We start from the raw sequence: 19,329 nt of genomic DNA on the forward strand, positions 1-19,329 counted from the left end.
TATATATAACTGCTAATAATATTCTTTAAATTTCTTCCCAATGTCCTGTGATTGAATGACCAGATCCCCTTTTCATTTTTTAATTGCCGTTACTACTCTATCTCTAGATAGTAACTTAAGCAAATGAGCCAACATTCAACTACTTTTATTTCCATTAACTTAAATTTTGAATTTTGCACAATATTTTATTTACAATAATTTATACTTACTCTGTTTTAGAGATTTTATCAAGTGCACATTTTGACAACTAATTTTAAAGATTCAAAGCTGAAGGAAACATAACACCATTCTCTCCTCTTTATCTCATGATTTAGAAACAATATCTACTGTCTTTTTTTTCTGTTCTGCAGAGGCTTGAAAGATAATGCCTTTGAACACTGCCTTCCTTGCTTCCTAAATTGCTTCCCAATATACAATCCCCAATACAAATTTTCCTTAAAATAATTCTCAATTTCTAATTCACTTTTCTCCTTACATTTTTGTCTTTCAGAAAACTAACATTCATTTCCCACCTACAGGTTGCACTATTCAAGAACAGACCAATTGGATGTTAGGAACACGACTCGCAGGAAGGACCTGCGAGCCGCTGTACTCACCTTGATGCTGCCAAGAGAAGTCCAGGACACCATCAACATATTCCCGCAGTTGGGATGCCATCATCTCTTCAATGCCGCCGAGCACAGTCCCATGCTGCTTCTGTCCTGGAACTTCCTTAGGCACGTGTGCTTGCATATGAGTGCATTATGTGGTCTCCATGATGAGAAATGCTGAGCGGTACCCTCCAATGACCTATTTAAGAAAGGACCTCGCAGCATTTCCTTGCCTCAGCAGCAGGTCTCCTCCTGTTGCGACTGTCGCTGCTCGACATCCTCACTCCGCTCTCTTTACCTCTGTGGCGACTCCCTCCGGGTCTGATGGATGGCTGGCTGCCGTGGCGTCTCCATGCCGTCTCCCTCCAGCGTCCTCAGACTGGCTTGACTTTGCAGATCCGCCATGTTGCCTGAAGACCTAGGGCGCGCGCGCTCTGATTGAAGTACCAGCAAGGGCACAACCTCAGGGGTGTTCCCCTGAGATGACGTCATCCGCTTCCAATATTTAAAGGTCTCTATTTTGCTAACGAATTGAGTTAGCAAGAACTCGCTTCGGCTGTCCAAAGTTACTCTGCCTTGGGGATTGCTTTGGCTACACCTCCCAAGCTACTCTGCCTCCTCGAACTTACCAGAGGTACCCGCTCCTCGGGAGCCTCGCGCTTTTTCTTTACCTTTCAGATTCAGATAGGAACCAGTACTCGCTCCTCGAGGGCCCATGTTCCTGGACACTCTGAAGATTCTCTACTGCTTGGAAGCTATCGCTGCTACAGACAATTGTGAGTTACCATCGCTCTCTCAGAGCTTTCCCTTGAACCAGGTACTCGCTCCTCGAGGGCCTAAACCTTTCCAGCTCCTGAGCTTCTTTGAGACCTTACGTGAGTTTTGTCATCTAGTTCTGTTCATGAACTCTGTCTACTCTGCCTACTCACTTTCTACAGTTTCTCAACAGCTCAGCCATCCTGGTTCGCTGTTCCAGTACCTGAAGGACTACAGCACTGCTGGGCATATCAGCTCACTACTGCCACCTCTGGTGGTTTCAAAAACCTGTTTAATAAAAGAACTAATGTATGTCTGTCTCCATACTCAAGCCTAGCCGGTGGTCCCTCTCAGGATATCCTCCTGGGGGCGTGGTCATCTGCCACCGGCCCAGGGATCCACCCACAACTATATCAGATTCATTACAGATTGCTACACCTTAGCAAGACGATATCTGAGACACTACATGATTTCTGACTCCTCCTTCTTTAGGAGCCATTAATATCTGATTGCTCCGCCCATCTGGCATCAGATCTACATCAGATTGCGAACTCCTAGCTCTAACACAGAGCTTTCCTAACACCTTCCTTGCAGTTCGTGTTGCTTAGCATTCTCGATTCTTGTGTTCCTATTTCTCGCACAGCCTTGTCTTCCAGCCTTGCCTCATTCAGCCTGGTCTTCTCCAGCATTCCTCATCCAACCTCGCCTTATCTTATCCGTCTTGTCCAGTATCTTCAGTGTGTCTTTGCCAGCCTTGGACTGACTCTCCAGGTTTTGCCTCTTGCTTGGACCTGGCCACTCTTGCTAGCTGCCTTCCCAACCTTGGCTTGATCTGACTCTATTAGTCTGCTGCCTACCCTGACCCTGGTGTGCTTTTGGACTGTAGTTATCTTCACCGCTCTAGGGACTTGTCTAAGTCCTGTCGGCTACAAGAACGCAAGGGCTCAACCTGCGGGGGAGGCAGCTGGAAAAGGTAAAGCTCCAGCCCTTGAGGCTGTGTCAATTACACTGCAGCACAAAGGGCTCACACAACTGCTACCCTTCACACAGGAGAGTGATCTGATAGTCCTGATGAGCGAATTAGAGCCATCTTCATATTCAGGCCGATATAGTAACGTGCACTCAGCTGAGCGCACTGATTAACTCCGAATGGACACGCGTTTTGGATGTGCGTCCACCACCCCTTATGCAATAAGAGGTTTAGTGCATCCATAATGCACGTCCAAACCCCTCCCCCAAAACTAATAGCACTAATCATATGCAAATGCATGTTGATGAGGCTATAAGTCATTCACCCCAGATACCGTAAAAAACATGTGCACCTGATTGGCACATTTCACGTTCCTAAATGAACGCCTGCCCAAGGTGTTATCCGGGTAAGTATAATCACCCCGATCCGCCCTCTGCCCACCCACAAAGTTGTCAACCTAATGTTTTAGATTGGTGAATCTCTTCAGGATTTTTCACTCTAAATGTTGCCTTTATTTGAAACCCAGTCTCAAACTTTTTCTGTTATGATCTTTTACATGGAATGACAGTATATAAAATGTCTAAAAATAAATAAATAATAGATAGCCGGATAAGTGACTGAACATGAGCAGATATTCAGCGGCTGCTAGATAGCCGGGTAAGTCTTACTTATCCCACTATATGCCATTTGAATATCGGGCCCCAGACCTTTTCTAATCAGAATAGATACTTCCCTTTGTTTACAAGAAAAGAAGCTGTAAAACACTCAGTGTTATTCCAAATTTTCATGTTTTTTTGAAAGTAAAAAGGTTTCCCTTAACAATACTACTTCCCTATGTAATAAATCTAGGTAGATTTATTTTATTTTATTTATTTAAGTTTTTTATATACCAACATTCAAGACGATTGTCCCATCATGCTGGTTCACAAGAAACAGGAGTGCAATTATAATAAACTTAACAACTTGAACAATAGTGCAGAAGGAGCAGTTACATGTAACAAGGAAATATAGAACTTGGAGTAAGAAGGAAAAAGAAGATCAGATAATTACATATAATTAGATTAGATGAATAACTTTGTTCATGTAACTGGATTATGTTATGATATCGAGGTGTTTGGTGGATTCTTAGATGCAACAGTGATAGTGACTCCTACGGGGAGGAGCCCCGTAGGGAACTGTAGCAGCTTGTATGGTTCACCAGAGGTGGCAGTAGAGAGTGGATTAGATAGCAACAGTCTGTGATTCTCGGCGGAGGAGACCCGTCCCACAATGGTGGTATAAGGCCCCGATGCAGATATCCAGTGAGGCGCTGTAGGAGAGACAGACTGGCAGATGTTATTACACACTCCCTTTTAGCTGAGTAGATAGAGTTCCCAATAAGCAGTAGAGAGAGGATAGGTAGCGTTATGATATATCAAGGTGTTTGGTTGAATCTCAGGGGCAACAGTGATGTTATCTCCTACGGGGAGGAACCCCGTAAGGAGACTGATGCACCAGGCTAGACTCAATAGCACAAACTCAGAGATAGTTTCAGCTAGGATGACCACCAGAGGTGGTAGTCGAGAGCAGGTTAGCTGGTAACAGTCTGTAATCCTTGGCGAGGGAGACCCGTTCCACAATGGTGGTGTAAGGCCCCGATGCAGATGTCCAATAAGGCACTGTAGAAGAGACAGACTGGCAGATGTTAAACACACTCCTGTAGCTGAGTAGAGAGAATCCCAATGAGCAGTAGAGAGGATAAGTGTTAGCAGTCCGTGGTCCTCGGCAATGGTGGTGTAGGGCCTGATGCAGAGAGGTAGCGAGGAACTGATGAGAGACAGACTGGTAGAAGTTGTACTCACTTTCTGTAGCTGATAGATGGATTTCCAGCAGATTGAAGAATGAAGCAGGCACCAGGATAGACACACAGGCCCTCAAGGAGCGCGTACCTGTAAGAGGATAGGCACCTGTAAATAAGCAGAGGGCCCCCGAGGAGCAGGTACCCAGATTAGAGAACCCCGAAGGGTGAAGATAGCTTCCAGTGGATAGAAGCAGCAGAGTAGCTTCAGACCGCGGCATACCGATCCTTGATAACTCGGCAAGAGTCAGCAAATGGGCAACCTTAAATATGCGGAAGCAGTGACATCACTCGAGGGGGACACCCCTGAGGATCGCACCAACACTGCTACAAAGGTAGGGACGCGCGTGCGCCCTAGGAGGCCTCGGCTCAAGATGGCCGAACGCTGCGCCAGAACCGCTCCGGGGAAGCTGGAGGGTGCGGCAGGGAGACGCCAGGTGAGGCATGTCAGGCGAAATTGTCTGAGCCTGACGGATGCAACAGGTAGCAACAGCGTTTCTCAAGCAAAAAATTAGGTTTCGTTTGGTTTAAACAGAGGAGAGAACTTGATTCTATGAATTAATCCCTTAAATTTAGAAACAGATTCCTGAAGCAGTTAAAGATATTGAGAATAATATAGCCATAATTTAGCAAGAAATTTTAATTTTGTTTACAGTGAATAAAAAATCTGTGTCTTGCCAGTATAGGAAGTGCGGAGTTGAAAAGGTTTTTTTTAAAAGAAACATAGAAACATAGAAATGACGGCAGAAGAAGACCAAACGGCCCATCTAGTCTGCCCAGCAAGCTACGCACTTTATCCATTTTTTTTCCCCTTTTTTTCTCTCTCACCTGTTACTATTGGCTTCCAGTACCCTCCAGCCCTAATTCCCCTCCACCCCACCACCAATTTAGAGAGCAGCGCCGTATCTGCATCCAAGTGAACGTCCAGCTCAATTAGGGGTAGCAACCGCTGTAACAAGCAGGCCACACCCTTACCCCATACTCTTACCCACCCCTGTTTTTATTTTTTTATTTTTTGAGATAGCAGCCCTCCATCCTTCCGCTCCGTGAAGGTGGAACACCAACTACTGGCCACTGGCATCCCGCTCCGTGAATGCCTCTGTGGCTACTGCCGCTCCGTGCAGTGTTTGAATGCCTCTGTGGCTACTGCCGCTCCGTGCAGTGTTTGAATGCCTCCTCTTTATTCACGCCCTCTAGACTTGATGGATCCACAGTTTTTATCCCACGCCCCTTTGAAGTCGTTCACAGTTTTAGACTTCACCACTTCCTCCGGAAGGGCATTCCATAGAGCGTCGTTATTGGAAGTTGTTTAAAAAGGTGTGTGTATGTGTATAAGACAGAGTTGTGAATGGTAATTATGGGAGAAAAGACAGAGAATTGAGATTGTTTTGATAGTACAGAGAGACATTGAAAAAAAGTTATGATTCCTATTCTTTGACAAGCAATCACTGTTAGGGGTTGCTACATTTAATGCAACCCCTCCCCCAAGCTTTTTTTCCTGCAAATCCAAATTGATTTTATCAAATTGTATAGTAGACTTAATTCTAATTTTTTCCTGTGTGCCAGATTTTAATATTTTCCAGATTGACAGCCTTCCTGCCATGAGAGATAAGAAGATGAACACTTTGCAGCTTATTTTCTTTTTCATTTTAAACAGAATTCTGATTTTTGTTTTCTACTGGATCGATCCAAAAAAAATTTTTTCCACATTTTCCAAATTTTTTTTCACATTTTTTCACACATCTTTTGATTTTTGATCTAATTTTATTTCTGTTACATCTTGATATGAATTTTGAGCTCCAATTATGTGTTATCTGTTTGATGTTAAGAAGATGAATATTTGTAGGATGGATGAATGTGTGTCAGTCTTGTGTAACATATATTTAATGTAATGTCTGAAATACTTGTTGTTTGTGGTTCAGCCTACTGCAATTGACTTTTCCTTCACATGATTAATTTGAATTTATGCTATTTTACTATATTAGGAACTCATACCACATTTAGGCCTCGATGAATGAAAAATTGATACACCTTGCTGAAAGATTGACTACAACATTTTTCCAAATATTTTCCAACCACATTTTGATTTAATTTTTTTTTTCTCAAAAATATGTGTTCATTGTTTGCCTGTCTTTTGTGTTATGTGAGTGAAATATATGTTTTTATGTAATTGTCTATACACTTAAGTTGTTTCTTCATTGTTTTTAATAATAAAGTGGGAAAACATTATATAAGATTAGTATAGTAGAGTTATAGCCATGATGAAATATTCTCATGAATTAATTTGACTGAATACACCATTGATTTTCAGAAATCATCCCATCAAGCCTTTTCCATGCTTTTGCCACAGAGGACATCCTGCAGCCATCATTAGGAACTGCACTGTTGATACTTTTTTCCTAATTTTCTCTTTGCATTTGTTTTGCTCTAGATGTGTTTCCTTTGCTTAGATGAGAACCTGTTATCCTTCTGACACCACAATCAGCCCTCCAAAGGTTGCACACACCAACTTTACATTGCTCACATTAGGAGCCACTTACATGCTAATACTATCTGGCAAATGGATGTTACTCACTATTCTCCTTTTGCCCCTTGGAAATTTTTACATGTAACCATTGACACTTTCTCACATTTTCTATGGGCCACCCCCCAAAAAAGGGGAGGCCACCAAGCATGTTATTAATCACTGTATAAGAACCTTTTCGGTCATGGGATTGCCTTCTGTTTTAAAAACTGATAATGGCCCTGCTTATAGCAGCCATTCCTTCACTGATTTTGTCAACATTGGAACATCAAACACATATTTGGCATCCTTTACCACTCCACTCACTGACAGGCTGTCGTGGAGTAAGACAGCCTTTGACAAACACAAACTAAAAGCAGGAATTGCCCCTAGTATTGTTTACCTTAAATCATTTAAACATATCATATTCCAATCAGGCCACAGCTGTGGACAATTATTTTGGGAACAGGATTAGCAATCCACAACCATTAGTTTTGTGTAGAATATTATCTAACTCTGTTTAGCATGACCCTGTCCCCTTGTTATCATGGGGAAAAGGATATGCTATTGTGCTTTCTCCCTCAGGGTTCCTTAAGCCGTGGAGAGATGGCGTAGCACCAAGAACTGCAGAATTCTATTTCAAACTTCTCCCTGAGTCTTCACAACCCCCAATCCACACAGCTCCTGGAACAGCAGGGACTTGAAAAAAACTCCAGAGAACTTTTTGCCTTCTCCAGAGAACGTTTTGCTTGCTACATTTACTTGCTTGAACGCCAATTCATTGACAATTGTGATGTGCATCTTCTTATTCTGCATTCTCCCTCCTGCCATGGCAATATCTGAACAAGAACTATTAGCAATCCAATATGTACATTACCGATGCACAGACTTTATCACAACTATTGAACCAAAACAGATTGCTGGGTTTGCATGCATATGCCAACCCATTCCAGAGAAGGACTATTGATGCATGCAGTTCTTTTTAACCTATCAGGATGGACTACTTACCCATGGACTTACAGAACGGTCTTTATAAATTCACCAGTCAATTACACAGTAATGCATTTGGATAATAGGGTACAAGAGAACGCTGTTTTTTGTTGGGATTATACTAATGACAGTATCACAGGGCTCAGGATAGGGAAATACCCATATTGCATTCACACATTCATCCTGCACCACAACATGTCCAGAATACACTCCTTCCTTAATGTAACCATTACTGAACACATGCACAATTTCATAACATCTGACTTGGCAGGTCTCAGAAAGACAATTCTCATTGTATTACTTTGTATTGTTATTTTAATATGTTGCTGTATTCATTGCTTACCCAATTTGGCTAACATACTTTTACCTAATTCACTACGTAAGGATTTCCTTTAAATTTATAAAGAAAAGGTGAGATGTTGATATGCAAACTTTTTCTCTTCTGTTGGCAAACCACAGAGGCTGAAGGGCCTGCATCAGCACTCCTCACTGAAAGGCCTACATTAACACTTCTTGCTGAGTTTGCATAATCTCGTTCTGAACAGACACAGAGTCTGCATTTCTTAAGCTGTTATTTTTACAGACTTACTCTTACCCTCTGCCCTAGATGATCACTTGACATAGAAACTGGCACAGCATGAGAGATTGTAGCCATAGCAACGTAGGCATGCACGCAGGCAACATGTGTCAGCACGTAGGACGTATTAACCAATCATATACTGTATAGTAGATGCTGTGGAATTCTGTAACTCGATATAATAAAAACAACATCCTCAGCCTGGGATCAGATGATGATCAGAGGATGATGGCTCCCTAAGAATCCTGTCTGACGTGTCTCTCCTTTCCCTGCGTCGCTACATTAACAGTGAGCTCCATATCGGCCTGTAAGTTGGTAGCTGCATAGATGGAGATCCCAGTTGGCAGAAGTAGTTGAATATAGGCACCGAGGCAGGGAGAACAGGCCCTCGAGCAGCGAGTACCTGATCCCTGATAGGCACCTGAAAGAAAGCAAAGGGCCCCCGAGGAGTGGGTACCCAGGTTAGAGAATTACCCCGAAGGGCAGAGAGAGCTTCCAGCGGCAGCAGGGAAGCGGCAGAGTAGCTTAGACCGGACAAGTCCAATCCTTGCTAACTCGATTTGTTAGCAAATGAAGGGCAGGCTAAATACCCGGATGGCGTGACGTCACTCAAGGGGGCCGCCCCTGAGGTTTCCGCCATGATGTGGATAAAGACATGGGTGGCGTGCGCACCCTAGGAGGCCCTTAGGAGAAATATGGCGGATTGCCTTGCCATTGCCGTTCCAGGGACGCCGGAGAGAGCAGCATGCAGACGCAGCGGTAGCCATCTTCCCAAGGCTAGCGGGGAGAGCACAGAGAAAGGTGAGGCACAGAGGTCAAAGCAGTCTGAAACCGGACGCAACAGGGTCAAATGTTCCAGGTTCTTGTGGTCTGTGAATACTATAAATTTGTACTGAGGGCCCTCTAGCTATGGGCGCCATTCTTCAAGGGCTAGTTTGATGGCAAGTAACTTGCAAACTACGATACTAAAATGTTGTTCTGCAGACGAGAACTTGAGAGAGTAGAGCGAACATGGAACTATGGATCCAGAAGCAGTGCGTTGGCTCAGGACCACCCCAGCTCCAATCGCGGAGGCATCCATTTCTACCTGAAAGGGGCGGTTTGGGTCAGGGTGATGAAGACAAGACCCAGCCTGGAAAGCTTCTTTAAGGTGGTGGAAGGCTGTGATGGCTTCCGGTGTCCAGTTGAGTGTCTTGGCCCTTGCGAGTCAATGCAGTCAGAGGGGTGGCCAAGTTTGAATAGTGTGGAATAAAATGGTGATAGTAATTTAAGAATCCTAAGAACCTTTGGAGAGCCTTAAGACCCACGGGCCGGGGCCAGTCTCGGATTCCTTTTAACTTGGCAGGGTCCATAGAGAATCCTCGTTGGGAGATAATATACCCGAGGAAAGGCAGACTGGATTTCTCAAATAAACACATCCAACTTTGCAAATAAGTGATTCTCACAAAGGCGTTGGAGGACGGTATGGACATCAGTGCGGTGTGTGGCCAGATCTTTAGAAAAGACAAGGATATCATCCAGGTATGCCACAACCTTGGTGTACAGAAAATCTCTGAATATTTTGTTCATCATTCGTTGGAAAACTGTGGGCGTGTTACAGAGACCGAAGGGCATCACCAGGTATTCGTAATGCCTGTCTCTGGTGTTAAAAGCTGTCTTCCAAATATCGTCAAGGCGGATTCGTACCAAGTTGTATGCCCTGTGTAGGTCCAACTTGGTAAATATAGATGCTCCATGCAGGCGATTGAATAGTTCCGAGATCAGCAGCAGAGGGTACTTGTTTTTAAAGGTAATGGAGTTCAGGCCGTGGTAGTGGATACACGGCCTGAGAGACCCATCCTTCTTAGTCACAAAAAAGAATCCTGCTCTGGCAGGAGACGTAGAGGGGCGGATGAATCCCTTCGCAAGATTTTCTTGAATGTACTCCATCATGTCCTTTGTCTCGGGAAGAGACAGAGGATAGATACGCCCTCGGGGAGGCGTGGTCCCAGGTAGGAGGTCTATGGGAGAATCAAACCTCCGAAGAGCTGGAAGGAGGTCTGCTTTTTGCTTGGAGAATACATCTTCGAAATCCGCATAGGGAGCGGGTATGCCTGAAGAAGTGGCAGCTAGAGGAACCACAGGTGGCGGAACCACTTTACGTAGACAGGACTGGTGGAACCCCATTCCACCAGTTGAAGTGAACCCCAATCAAATTGGGGAGAGTGACTTTGGAGCAAGGGTAGTCCTAAGACCACCGGATGAATGGATTTCTCCAATACTAGTAATTCAATTTCTTCCGTGTGGAGAGCGCCAGTGCATAATTGAACTGGCTCTGTGGTGAGGAATATTCGACCGGGTAACTGTTCCCCATAAATGGAAGCTATGCATGGGGAAGTCTCCAGAGGACGGGTCTTTATACCCAGGAGTTGAACTAGATCCTTGAGGATAAAATTACCTCCTGCTCCGGAATCCACCAGAGCAAGGACTGGAAAGGACTGGGAATCCCAGATCAGGGTGACCGGTACAGACAATTGAGGGGCCGGAGAGGTTGCGCCCAAGTTCAGGACCCCTACTGAACTTAGGCCAGGAAGTTTCCCGGACAGACGGGGCAGGTCTGTAGATGGTGGCCAGGCGCTCCACAATACAGACACAGACCAGTTTGTCTCCGCCAGAGGCACTCTTCAGGGGTCAGCCGCCCAAGGCCCAGCTGCATGGGCTCTTCCATCTTGGCCACAATAGGGACCCCACCGGAGGCAGGGCTGGTGGTCAGTGGCGAACGGGATCGAACCTGAGAGGGCTTTATGGGCTTCCGACTCTCCCGGTGACGCTCCTGGAGACGATGATCAATTCGGCCCATTAAGTCTATAAGGTCCTCAAGAAAGGAAGGGAGCTCCCGTGCAGTCAGCTCATCCTTCAGCTGCTGGGAAAGTCCATCCAGGTAGATAGCTCGTAGGCAGTCTTCCTGCCGAGCGAGTTCAGAAGCCAAAGTCCGAAATTCAATAGTATAGTCAAAGAGATTCCTTTGTCCCTGACGAACGTGTAACAAATGGTGCTTGCCACGGCATGCTGCCCTAGATCATCAAACGTCTGTCAAAACACAGCCACGAACCGGGACAACTCCCTTAGAAGGGAGACCGATCGTTCCCACAGGGGAGAAGCCCAGGCCAGCACCTTCCCTTCAAGACAAGACAGGATAAAGGTGACCTTGGTTAATTCATCCTGGAAAATGGAGGGCTGCAGAGCGAACTGCATATAGCATTGGTTGATGAACCCAGTGCAGAGCTTGGAGTCACCATTGAAGCTCGGGGGTGCTGGTAGGGCCAATATGGCTCGAGGCGTAGAAGGTGGCGGCTGTGGATGAGAAGGAGCCAGTACTGGAACTGGATTGCTGGTGAGAGAATTAAGCCGGGCATGAAGATGCCCAGTGGAGGAGGCCAGCACCTAGAGAAACTGTTGCTGTTCTTGTACTTTGGATGCCAGGCCAGGCCAAAGCCTGAATAAACCAAGTCCAGGTAGTAGGCTGAAGAGGCATCAAAGAACAGGCTTGAGTCAGGGCTGGTGGCAACCTGGAAGCAGTGGCAAGCAAGGCTGAGGTCTGAACACGGAGATGGTCAAGCATAGTCAGGCAATGCAGAGGTCTTGGTCTGGAGAGAGGCAACGACAGTCAGACAATGCAGAGGTCTGGGCTTGGAGAGAGTCGGTGTCGTGGTCAGGAAAAGCAAAGTCAAAATCCGTGTAGCCTATCTGAGGAAAGGTGAAGAGCAGGAACGTAGAAGCAGGGAGTCAGGAACCAGTAACAGCGAGTAACAGGAACACAGGAGTGAGACGAATCTCTCAGGAGGCAACAAGTACTCGACCAGCGAGGAGACCTGTTGCAAAGGCAATGCTAGGGAGCGGAGCCCGGGCTTAAGTACCGGAGCTCCGCTGACGTCATCATCTGGGGCCACAGCTCGGTTCCCGCTGCGGGCCCTACTTAAGCATTGGTGATGCGCGCGCCTAGGGAGGGGTGTGGTGCTGCGTAGTAGCGTATCTCTGCGGGCCACACGGAGAGGCCTGACGTGAAGCAATGGAAGTGGTGGCTGGACCGGGAATGCCAGGTACTGTAGCTGAGCTGGAGGCACCGGGGAGGCCCGAGGACGGAGCTGGCGGCCTACTGCCACCAGAGATGAGGAACCAGGAGCTGGAGTTACTGCAGAGAGGTGAGAACGCCATGCCGCAGGGCTGCCCGGATGGCACGAGCAACAAAAAGCACTTTACTTCAGTGCATAAATTTACTTCTGATATTTAAAACTAAAGAAACAGTTTAAAATGGTACATAGGGCCTATTTGGATAGGGTTAGAGGTCTTTGATTCCAAGTGTTTGATTGTGATATTTGTTTTAAATGTGAAATGAAAGCTGGTACCTATGCACATCTCGTTCTCTGATGTAACAAATTACTGCATTTCTGGTTTGAGTGAGTTTTTGGGAAAATGATTTTAAAAGGCCTTGTTCTTGAAGCTGAGGACAACTGTTGGGGCTGATGGTTTAAATATTATAGAACAGCAGTTTATGTGGCAGTACTGTAAGTTAAAAAAAGCATTCCGAATGTGTGGGTGGAAACTCATCTGCCTGGAAACGCTTTAAGATAAACTATTTTTATAATGTCTGCTTCCATCTCAAGTCTGGGAAGTCTCTGAAGAAGCAGGGTGCTCCTCAGATTAGGTATCTTTTCTGCAACACTTTGCCTACACAACTTCGAACTTCAGTTGCATCTTTTGTGGCCTTACACAGTGATTCATGAAGGAATATTTAGATTGAATGATTGGGAGATGTGCGTGTGTGTGTGTGTGAATGGAGCACTGGCCAGAACATGTGTATTTTTCTGATGCGATTGGTTTATTATTGGAGGTGAAGGAAAAAAAAAGTGTACCAGAAGACCTTTTCTTTCCTTTTTTGATGGGTTCCACTGACTTGATTGTTCTATTTTTCCTCTATTATTTGTTCATATTAGGGTGAATTTTTAAAGGGCCAGATGTGTAAAAATCAGGATTTAGCGCGTGGCCAGGCCCTGCGCAAACATTTTCAAAAAGGCCTGGGCACACGCGTAAGTCCCGATACTCGCACAAGTGCCAGGCCCTGAAAAGGGGGTGGACCAGGGAGGCGTGATCGGGGTGGGGAGGGGCGGGGCAGGACAGAGGCCGGCCAGGACAGCGGCCATTAGTCGCTGTTCCGGGGAAGTGCGTGCCGGCAGCTGGCCGGCACGTGGTAGTTGCTTCTGCTCCAACGGAGCAGTAAGTAAAATAACAAAAAAATGGGGATAGTTAGGGTAAGGTTAGAGGTCGAGGTAGGAAGAGTAGGATTAGAGATAGAAAACTTTCCTCCCAGTCCGCTCCTTAATTGAAGTGGACCCGGAGGGAACTGGGGAAGGCCCGATTGCATCGCTGCACGTAATTACTAAAATTCACCAATGCTGCACGCGCTGTCCGCACATGTGTGCGGTTAACGGATTTTATAACATGCAGTGCCATTTTTACCATCTGCATCTTGATGTTTGTCTCCTGATTAAAATAAAATATTAAATACAAACATATATGACTGAAAGTGAGGTAAAACAATCGATTTTCAGAACAGTGTGTTCATGAGAAGCTCACTATACTTAAAGTAAAGTAGATAAGGCAACGGGGCTGGATGGGCTACAGCTGAGGGTATTAAGGGAACTTAGACAAGTCCTAGCAACTTGGCTGGCTGACCTTTTTAATGCTTCTTGAGAGGCGGGAGTAGTTCCAGAGGAATGGAGACAGGCAGATATGGCTCCTATTCATACAAGTGGAAGTATGGAAGAGGTTGAGAACTGCAGGCCCATTAGTCTAATCTCTATGGTGAACAAATTAAAGGAATTGCTGCTAAAAAAGAGGATAGTGGAGTTTCTGGAATCCAGTGGTTTTAGTAGAGGTTAATTGTCAGACAAATCTGATCAATTTCTTTAATTGGGTAACCAGAGAGTTGGATGAAGGGAAAGCACTAGATGTAGTGTACTTGGATTTCAGTAAGGCCTTCGACACAGTTCTGCATAGGAGACAAATAAATTGAGCACTCTTGGTCTGGAACCTAAACTGACTGACTGGGTTAGAAACTGGCTGAGTGGGAGATAACAAAAGGTAATGGTAAATGGAATTTACTCTAAGGAGGAGACCATTGCTAAAGGTGTGTCTCAGGGATTGTTCCTTGGACTGATTATTTTCAACATTTTCAATAGCAACATAGTGAAAGAATTGTCGATAAAAGTTTGTATTTTTGCCGATTTTACCAAAATCTACAACAGGGTAGACAGCCAGGAAGATGTGGGAAAACATGAGGAAGAATCTAGCAAAGCTCAAGGAATAGTCTCAAGACTGGCAGCTACGATTTAATGCAAAAAAAGAAATACAAAGTAATGCATTTAGGATGCAAAAACCAACGGGAGAGGTATAATATTGGAAGTGAAATTATTCTAAGCACAAAAGAAGAGCTGGATCTGGGAGTGATTGTATCTGATTATCGTAAGGTGGCCAAACAGGTGGATAAAGTGATGGCAAAAGCAAGAAAGATGCTTAGGGAGAGGAATGGTCAGCAAAAAAAGAGAGGTGATACTGCCCCTGTATAGGTCCCTTGTGAGACCATATTTGGAATACCGTGTACAATTCTAGAGACTGCAAACTTAAAAGATATAAACTGGTTGGTCCAGAGGTTGGCTACTAAAATGATCAGAGGTCTTCATTCTAAAGCATATGGGAATAGATTTAAAGATCTAAACATGAATATCCTAGAGGAAAGGTGAGATAAGGGAGATATGCTAGAGATATTTAAATATTAAAATTTTCCATGCACAGGAGGCTCTAGAATGAGAGGTCTTGGGATGAGGGTGAAAAGGGGTAGACAGGAGTAATCTTAGGAAATATTTCTTTACAGAGACGGTAGTGGATGCATAGAATGGCCTCTGTGGAGGCAAAATGGTACCTGAATTCAAGAAAGCATGGGAGTGATTGGAATTGTAAGGCTAGATTAATTGGGCAGACTAGATGGGCCAGATGGTCCTTTTCTGCCATCATGTTTCTCTGTTACTATTCCTAACATTCTCTTGACTTTTTTGACCTCCAAATTGAATTGAAGATTTCAATGTACTGTCCACGAAGACTCTAAGGTTCTTTTCCTGGATGGTGACTTCCGAGATCCAAACATTGCTTACTTGTAGTTGAGATTTTTTCACCCTGAGTATCACTTTGCCACATTAAATTTCATCTGCCTTTCAGATGCCCAGTTTTCTAGTTTCATAAGGTTCTTCTATAATTCATCACAATCTGCTGTTTTAACATTTGAAATATTTTTCTATCTGCAAATTTGTTCACCTCACTCGTTCCCTTTATGAATATGATAAATAGAACAGCTCCCAAAACCAATTCCTGTGGTACTCCACTAATGACCTTTCTCCATTTGGAAAACTGACCATATAGACCTACCCTCTATTTCCTGCTTTAAACCTGTTACATTACCAATCCACAATAGGACACTACCTCCTATCCATGATTTTTTTTTTTTTTTTTTTATTTCTTGAGTCTCTCAAGGAGGACTTTGTCACATACCTTCTGAAAATCCAAATACACTATATCAAGCAGCTCCCATTTATCTACATGTTTATTTACACCTTCAAAAAAAACCCAATAGATTTGTAAGGCAAGACTTCATTTTACTAAAACCATGTTGAGTCTTCCCTGTTAAGCCATGTATGTCTATATGGTCAGTGATTTTGATTTTAAGAATAGCTTCTACCATTTTACTCTACACTGACATCAGGCTCACTTGTCTATAGTTTCCCAGATCACTCCTTGGAACCATTTTTAATAAATTGGCATTACACTGGCCACCCTCCAGTTCTCAGGTATTTGGCTGTTTTAAATGATAGTTTACAGATTACAAGTAACAGGTCTGCAATTTCATGTTTGAGTTTTTGGAACTCTGGGATGGTTACCATCCAGTCCTGGTGATTTCTTATTCTTTAGTTTGTCAATTTGATCTTTTACATTTTCCATTGTCACTGAGAAATGTTTTAATTGCTCAGAATCATCACCAAATAATTTTTCTTGTGAAAGTATGTTCCCAACATCCTCCTGAGTAAAAACTATGCAAAGTATTTATTCAGTTTTTCTGCTATTTCCTTGTCCTCCCTGAGCACTCCTGAGCACTCCTTTTGCAACTCAGTTATCTAGCGGTTTAAATGACTCCTTCACAGTTTTTATGCTTCAAATACAATTGAAAAACATTTGTATTTTTTTTCCTCTCTAACATCTCTTGGCCTGTCTTACTACTGACTTACATCTACATTCCAAAATTTATGCTCTTATCTATTTTCTTCATTTGGGTCTGCTTTACATTTTTCCAATGATGCTTTATTGGCTTTAATTACCTCTTTCACCTCACCATTAAACCATGTTGGTAGTGTTTGGTTTCCTTTGACTTTTTTTAATGAATGTGATATATTTTATTTGGGCTTCCAAGATGATATTTTTAAACAATATCTATATCTCATGCACATTTTTAATTTTTGCAACCACTCTTTTTAGTTTTCTTCTAACTAATTTCCTCATACTACTTTACCTTTTTAAAAAGTTATATGCTATAGTAGTAGTTTTACTTAATGTCCTCCCTCCAGTGACTATATCTAATGTGATTGTATTATGATAGTTATTCTAAGAGATCCCACTAGAGTAAGCCCTTGTACCAGATTGTGTGTTCCAATAAAGACTATAAGGTAGTTGCCCCTCCGGTCGGTTCTAGGATCAGCTGCTCAATGAAGCAGTCATTTATGGCATCTAACAACATAACATCTCTGGCAGGTCTCAATGAGACACTGCCCCAATCAATAATGTGGTAATTGAAATCTCCCATTATTGTGTTGCCAAATTTATTTTCCTAATTTCTTCTAGCATTTCACAATCTGTTTCTTCATCTTGGCTGGGTAGATGGTAGTATACACTCAATGGGCCTCATTTTCCAAGCCGCTCGCACGCGAAAAGTCCCTTATCGCGTGCGATACCAGGATGGGGGCGGAGTCAGCCCCAGAAGAGGAGGAGTCGGGGCATCACCGGGGCCAACTCTGCGCCAAGGTAGGTGCCTTTTCGCTGCCAATTTCGCTCCCAATAGCTACGCCTCCTATGGTGGCGCTATTGGGTGCGAAACTAGCAGCGATCGCACCACAGGCCCACTCCCTGCCCCTCATCTTCTAAAGTATCGCAGGCCTGCGATACTTTAGAAAATGAGGCCCAATGTTATACCCATCACACATGGAATTTCTAGCCTTAAGAATTCCATAGTATTTTGTTTCTGCAAGATTTTTGTCTTGTTTGAGACACTATGCCATCCTTTACAAATAGTGACATTTCACTAATTTGCTCTGCCCGGTCATGTCAATAAGTAAATGACCATACAAGAGTAGGAGAAAGGGATTCAGCCATGAGGGAAAAGCAAATCAGGAATAGGGAAGGTGATAGTAAACAGTGCTAAGAGTTTCACAGCAAAAGATAAAGTCTGTGGATTCTTACCAGTTGTCACAAATCAATGACAAAGTGGGCAGCAGAATTTGCAGATTTGAAGCAATCGGACAGGAATTGTGAACACCTCTGCTATGGTCACTGAAACTTGATGAAGACCATCAACTCATTTTATATAGCCTGCCTTTATAAATCCAAACTGACTAGAGTGGTATTTGAACTGGTAGCTAGCCTATTTCCCCTAAGCCATCCTTTCCTCACATTGCAATAACTGAATTGCAACAAAAGTAGAAGCCCTGGTTATAAAACTAGCTTATTTTGTATTTTTTACAGAATGACAGCAAGAAAGTGGTAAAAAAACAAACACCCCAAAAGAACCTGGGATTGCATTTTGACTGAGAATGGCTTATGCTTCTAAAGAAAATACTGAAATAAAAAGTTATGATTGGCTACTATATCCTTTTGTCAGAGTATAATTTTTTAAATCAAATAACTACCATACTAATAAAATTGTATCCTTCCTAAGCTAAGGGCACATATGGTCAAGGTTAACCTGCACCTCAGCCACATGCTTTTTTTTTTTTTTTTGCTTTATTTTGAAGAAAGAGCCTTATATGTTTCTTAACGGTATTATAACATGCATCCGCAAAATTACATTCCATAGAAACTGAAGCAAACATATTTTATTCAAAAGGAACGTACCATGTAACCTGCATGCAAAAATAAAATAAAATAAATTTTAAAAAAGACAGCAATCGGAGCAGGTCATCAAAAACTTGAAAGTAACTGCCGCTTACTGGTCGTTTTCAGCCACTGAATAAGTTTTGGCAGTTCCCTTGGAGAAACCTTTCCCAGCAGGCTGAGGACTGCGCATTTAGCCACAGGGAAATCCATGTTTCAGACTGGCTACCCAAAGGACTGCAGCAGGAGGGCCGAGAGCAACTGCAGGGTTCCTAACCCAAGCCAAGGGACGGTTCAGGCACAGATAACAGTTTTCACTCTGAGGCGGGAGGAAAACAGAACCGCAAATAACTCAAGCTACGTAAGAGGAAATTTAAAGTCCCTCCAGGCCACGCCTAGTGTTGCTACGCACACGCGTACCCATGGAAGCGGGCTGGGTGGGGGAGGAGTGACAAATGTCGGGTTCCTTGCACGCTTGAAGCGTATGGCGGCCATCTTTGATTCAGGCAAAAAGGTTTTTTAAATTGTTTTGGGTAGGATTTGGGACGTGTAAAGGTCTGTTTTTTTTGTATTTTTTTATCCACTAAAGAGAACGTGGTCCTCACTGGTAATTTCAAGGTTCCTTGGGTCATTGCTTATTTAGTTTCCTCTCAATGTCAAGTTAAACAAGTGCAATAAGAGCCTTCCGCCCTGACGTTTTGCACCTCTAGCCTACACAGATCTATTACTTCTTTATATTTTATTTTAAAATATATTCGTAAATTATGCCAACATGATGGATCCAAACTGAATCGATGTGTTGTCTACAGATTGCCAGCCTGAACTTTGTTATTCGTGATAAAAAGGAACTTTTTATTTGGCATCCTTGTGATTCATTAAATAGTAACATAGTAGATGATGGCACAAAAAGGTCAATTAACTCATGCATTGGGCAAAACT

General features: G+C 43.7%; 1 protein-coding gene across 4 annotated transcripts in view; it reads right to left on the reverse strand.

Annotated features, from left to right (window-relative positions):
* LOC115090178 overlaps nt 1-18,752 on the reverse strand; it is a 100,287-nt gene extending 81,535 nt beyond the window's left edge. For 2 of the 4 annotated variants that reach the window (XM_029598949.1, XM_029598948.1), the window contains exon 1: nt 18,507-18,752. In XM_029598949.1, coding sequence (XP_029454809.1) covers nt 18,507-18,603 — 97 coding nt within the window. In that variant the 5' untranslated portion in view covers nt 18,604-18,752. Of the gene's footprint in view, nt 1-18,411 lie in introns of all 4 variants that reach the window. The other 2 variants (XM_029598950.1, XM_029598952.1) reach the window with 2 other exon arrangements.
* Between the last annotated feature and the right edge of the window lie 577 nt (nt 18,753-19,329).

Source organism: Rhinatrema bivittatum, chromosome 4 (genome assembly GCF_901001135.1).
Source record: "Rhinatrema bivittatum chromosome 4, aRhiBiv1.1, whole genome shotgun sequence".
Taxonomy (NCBI): Eukaryota; Metazoa; Chordata; class Amphibia; order Gymnophiona; family Rhinatrematidae; genus Rhinatrema; species Rhinatrema bivittatum.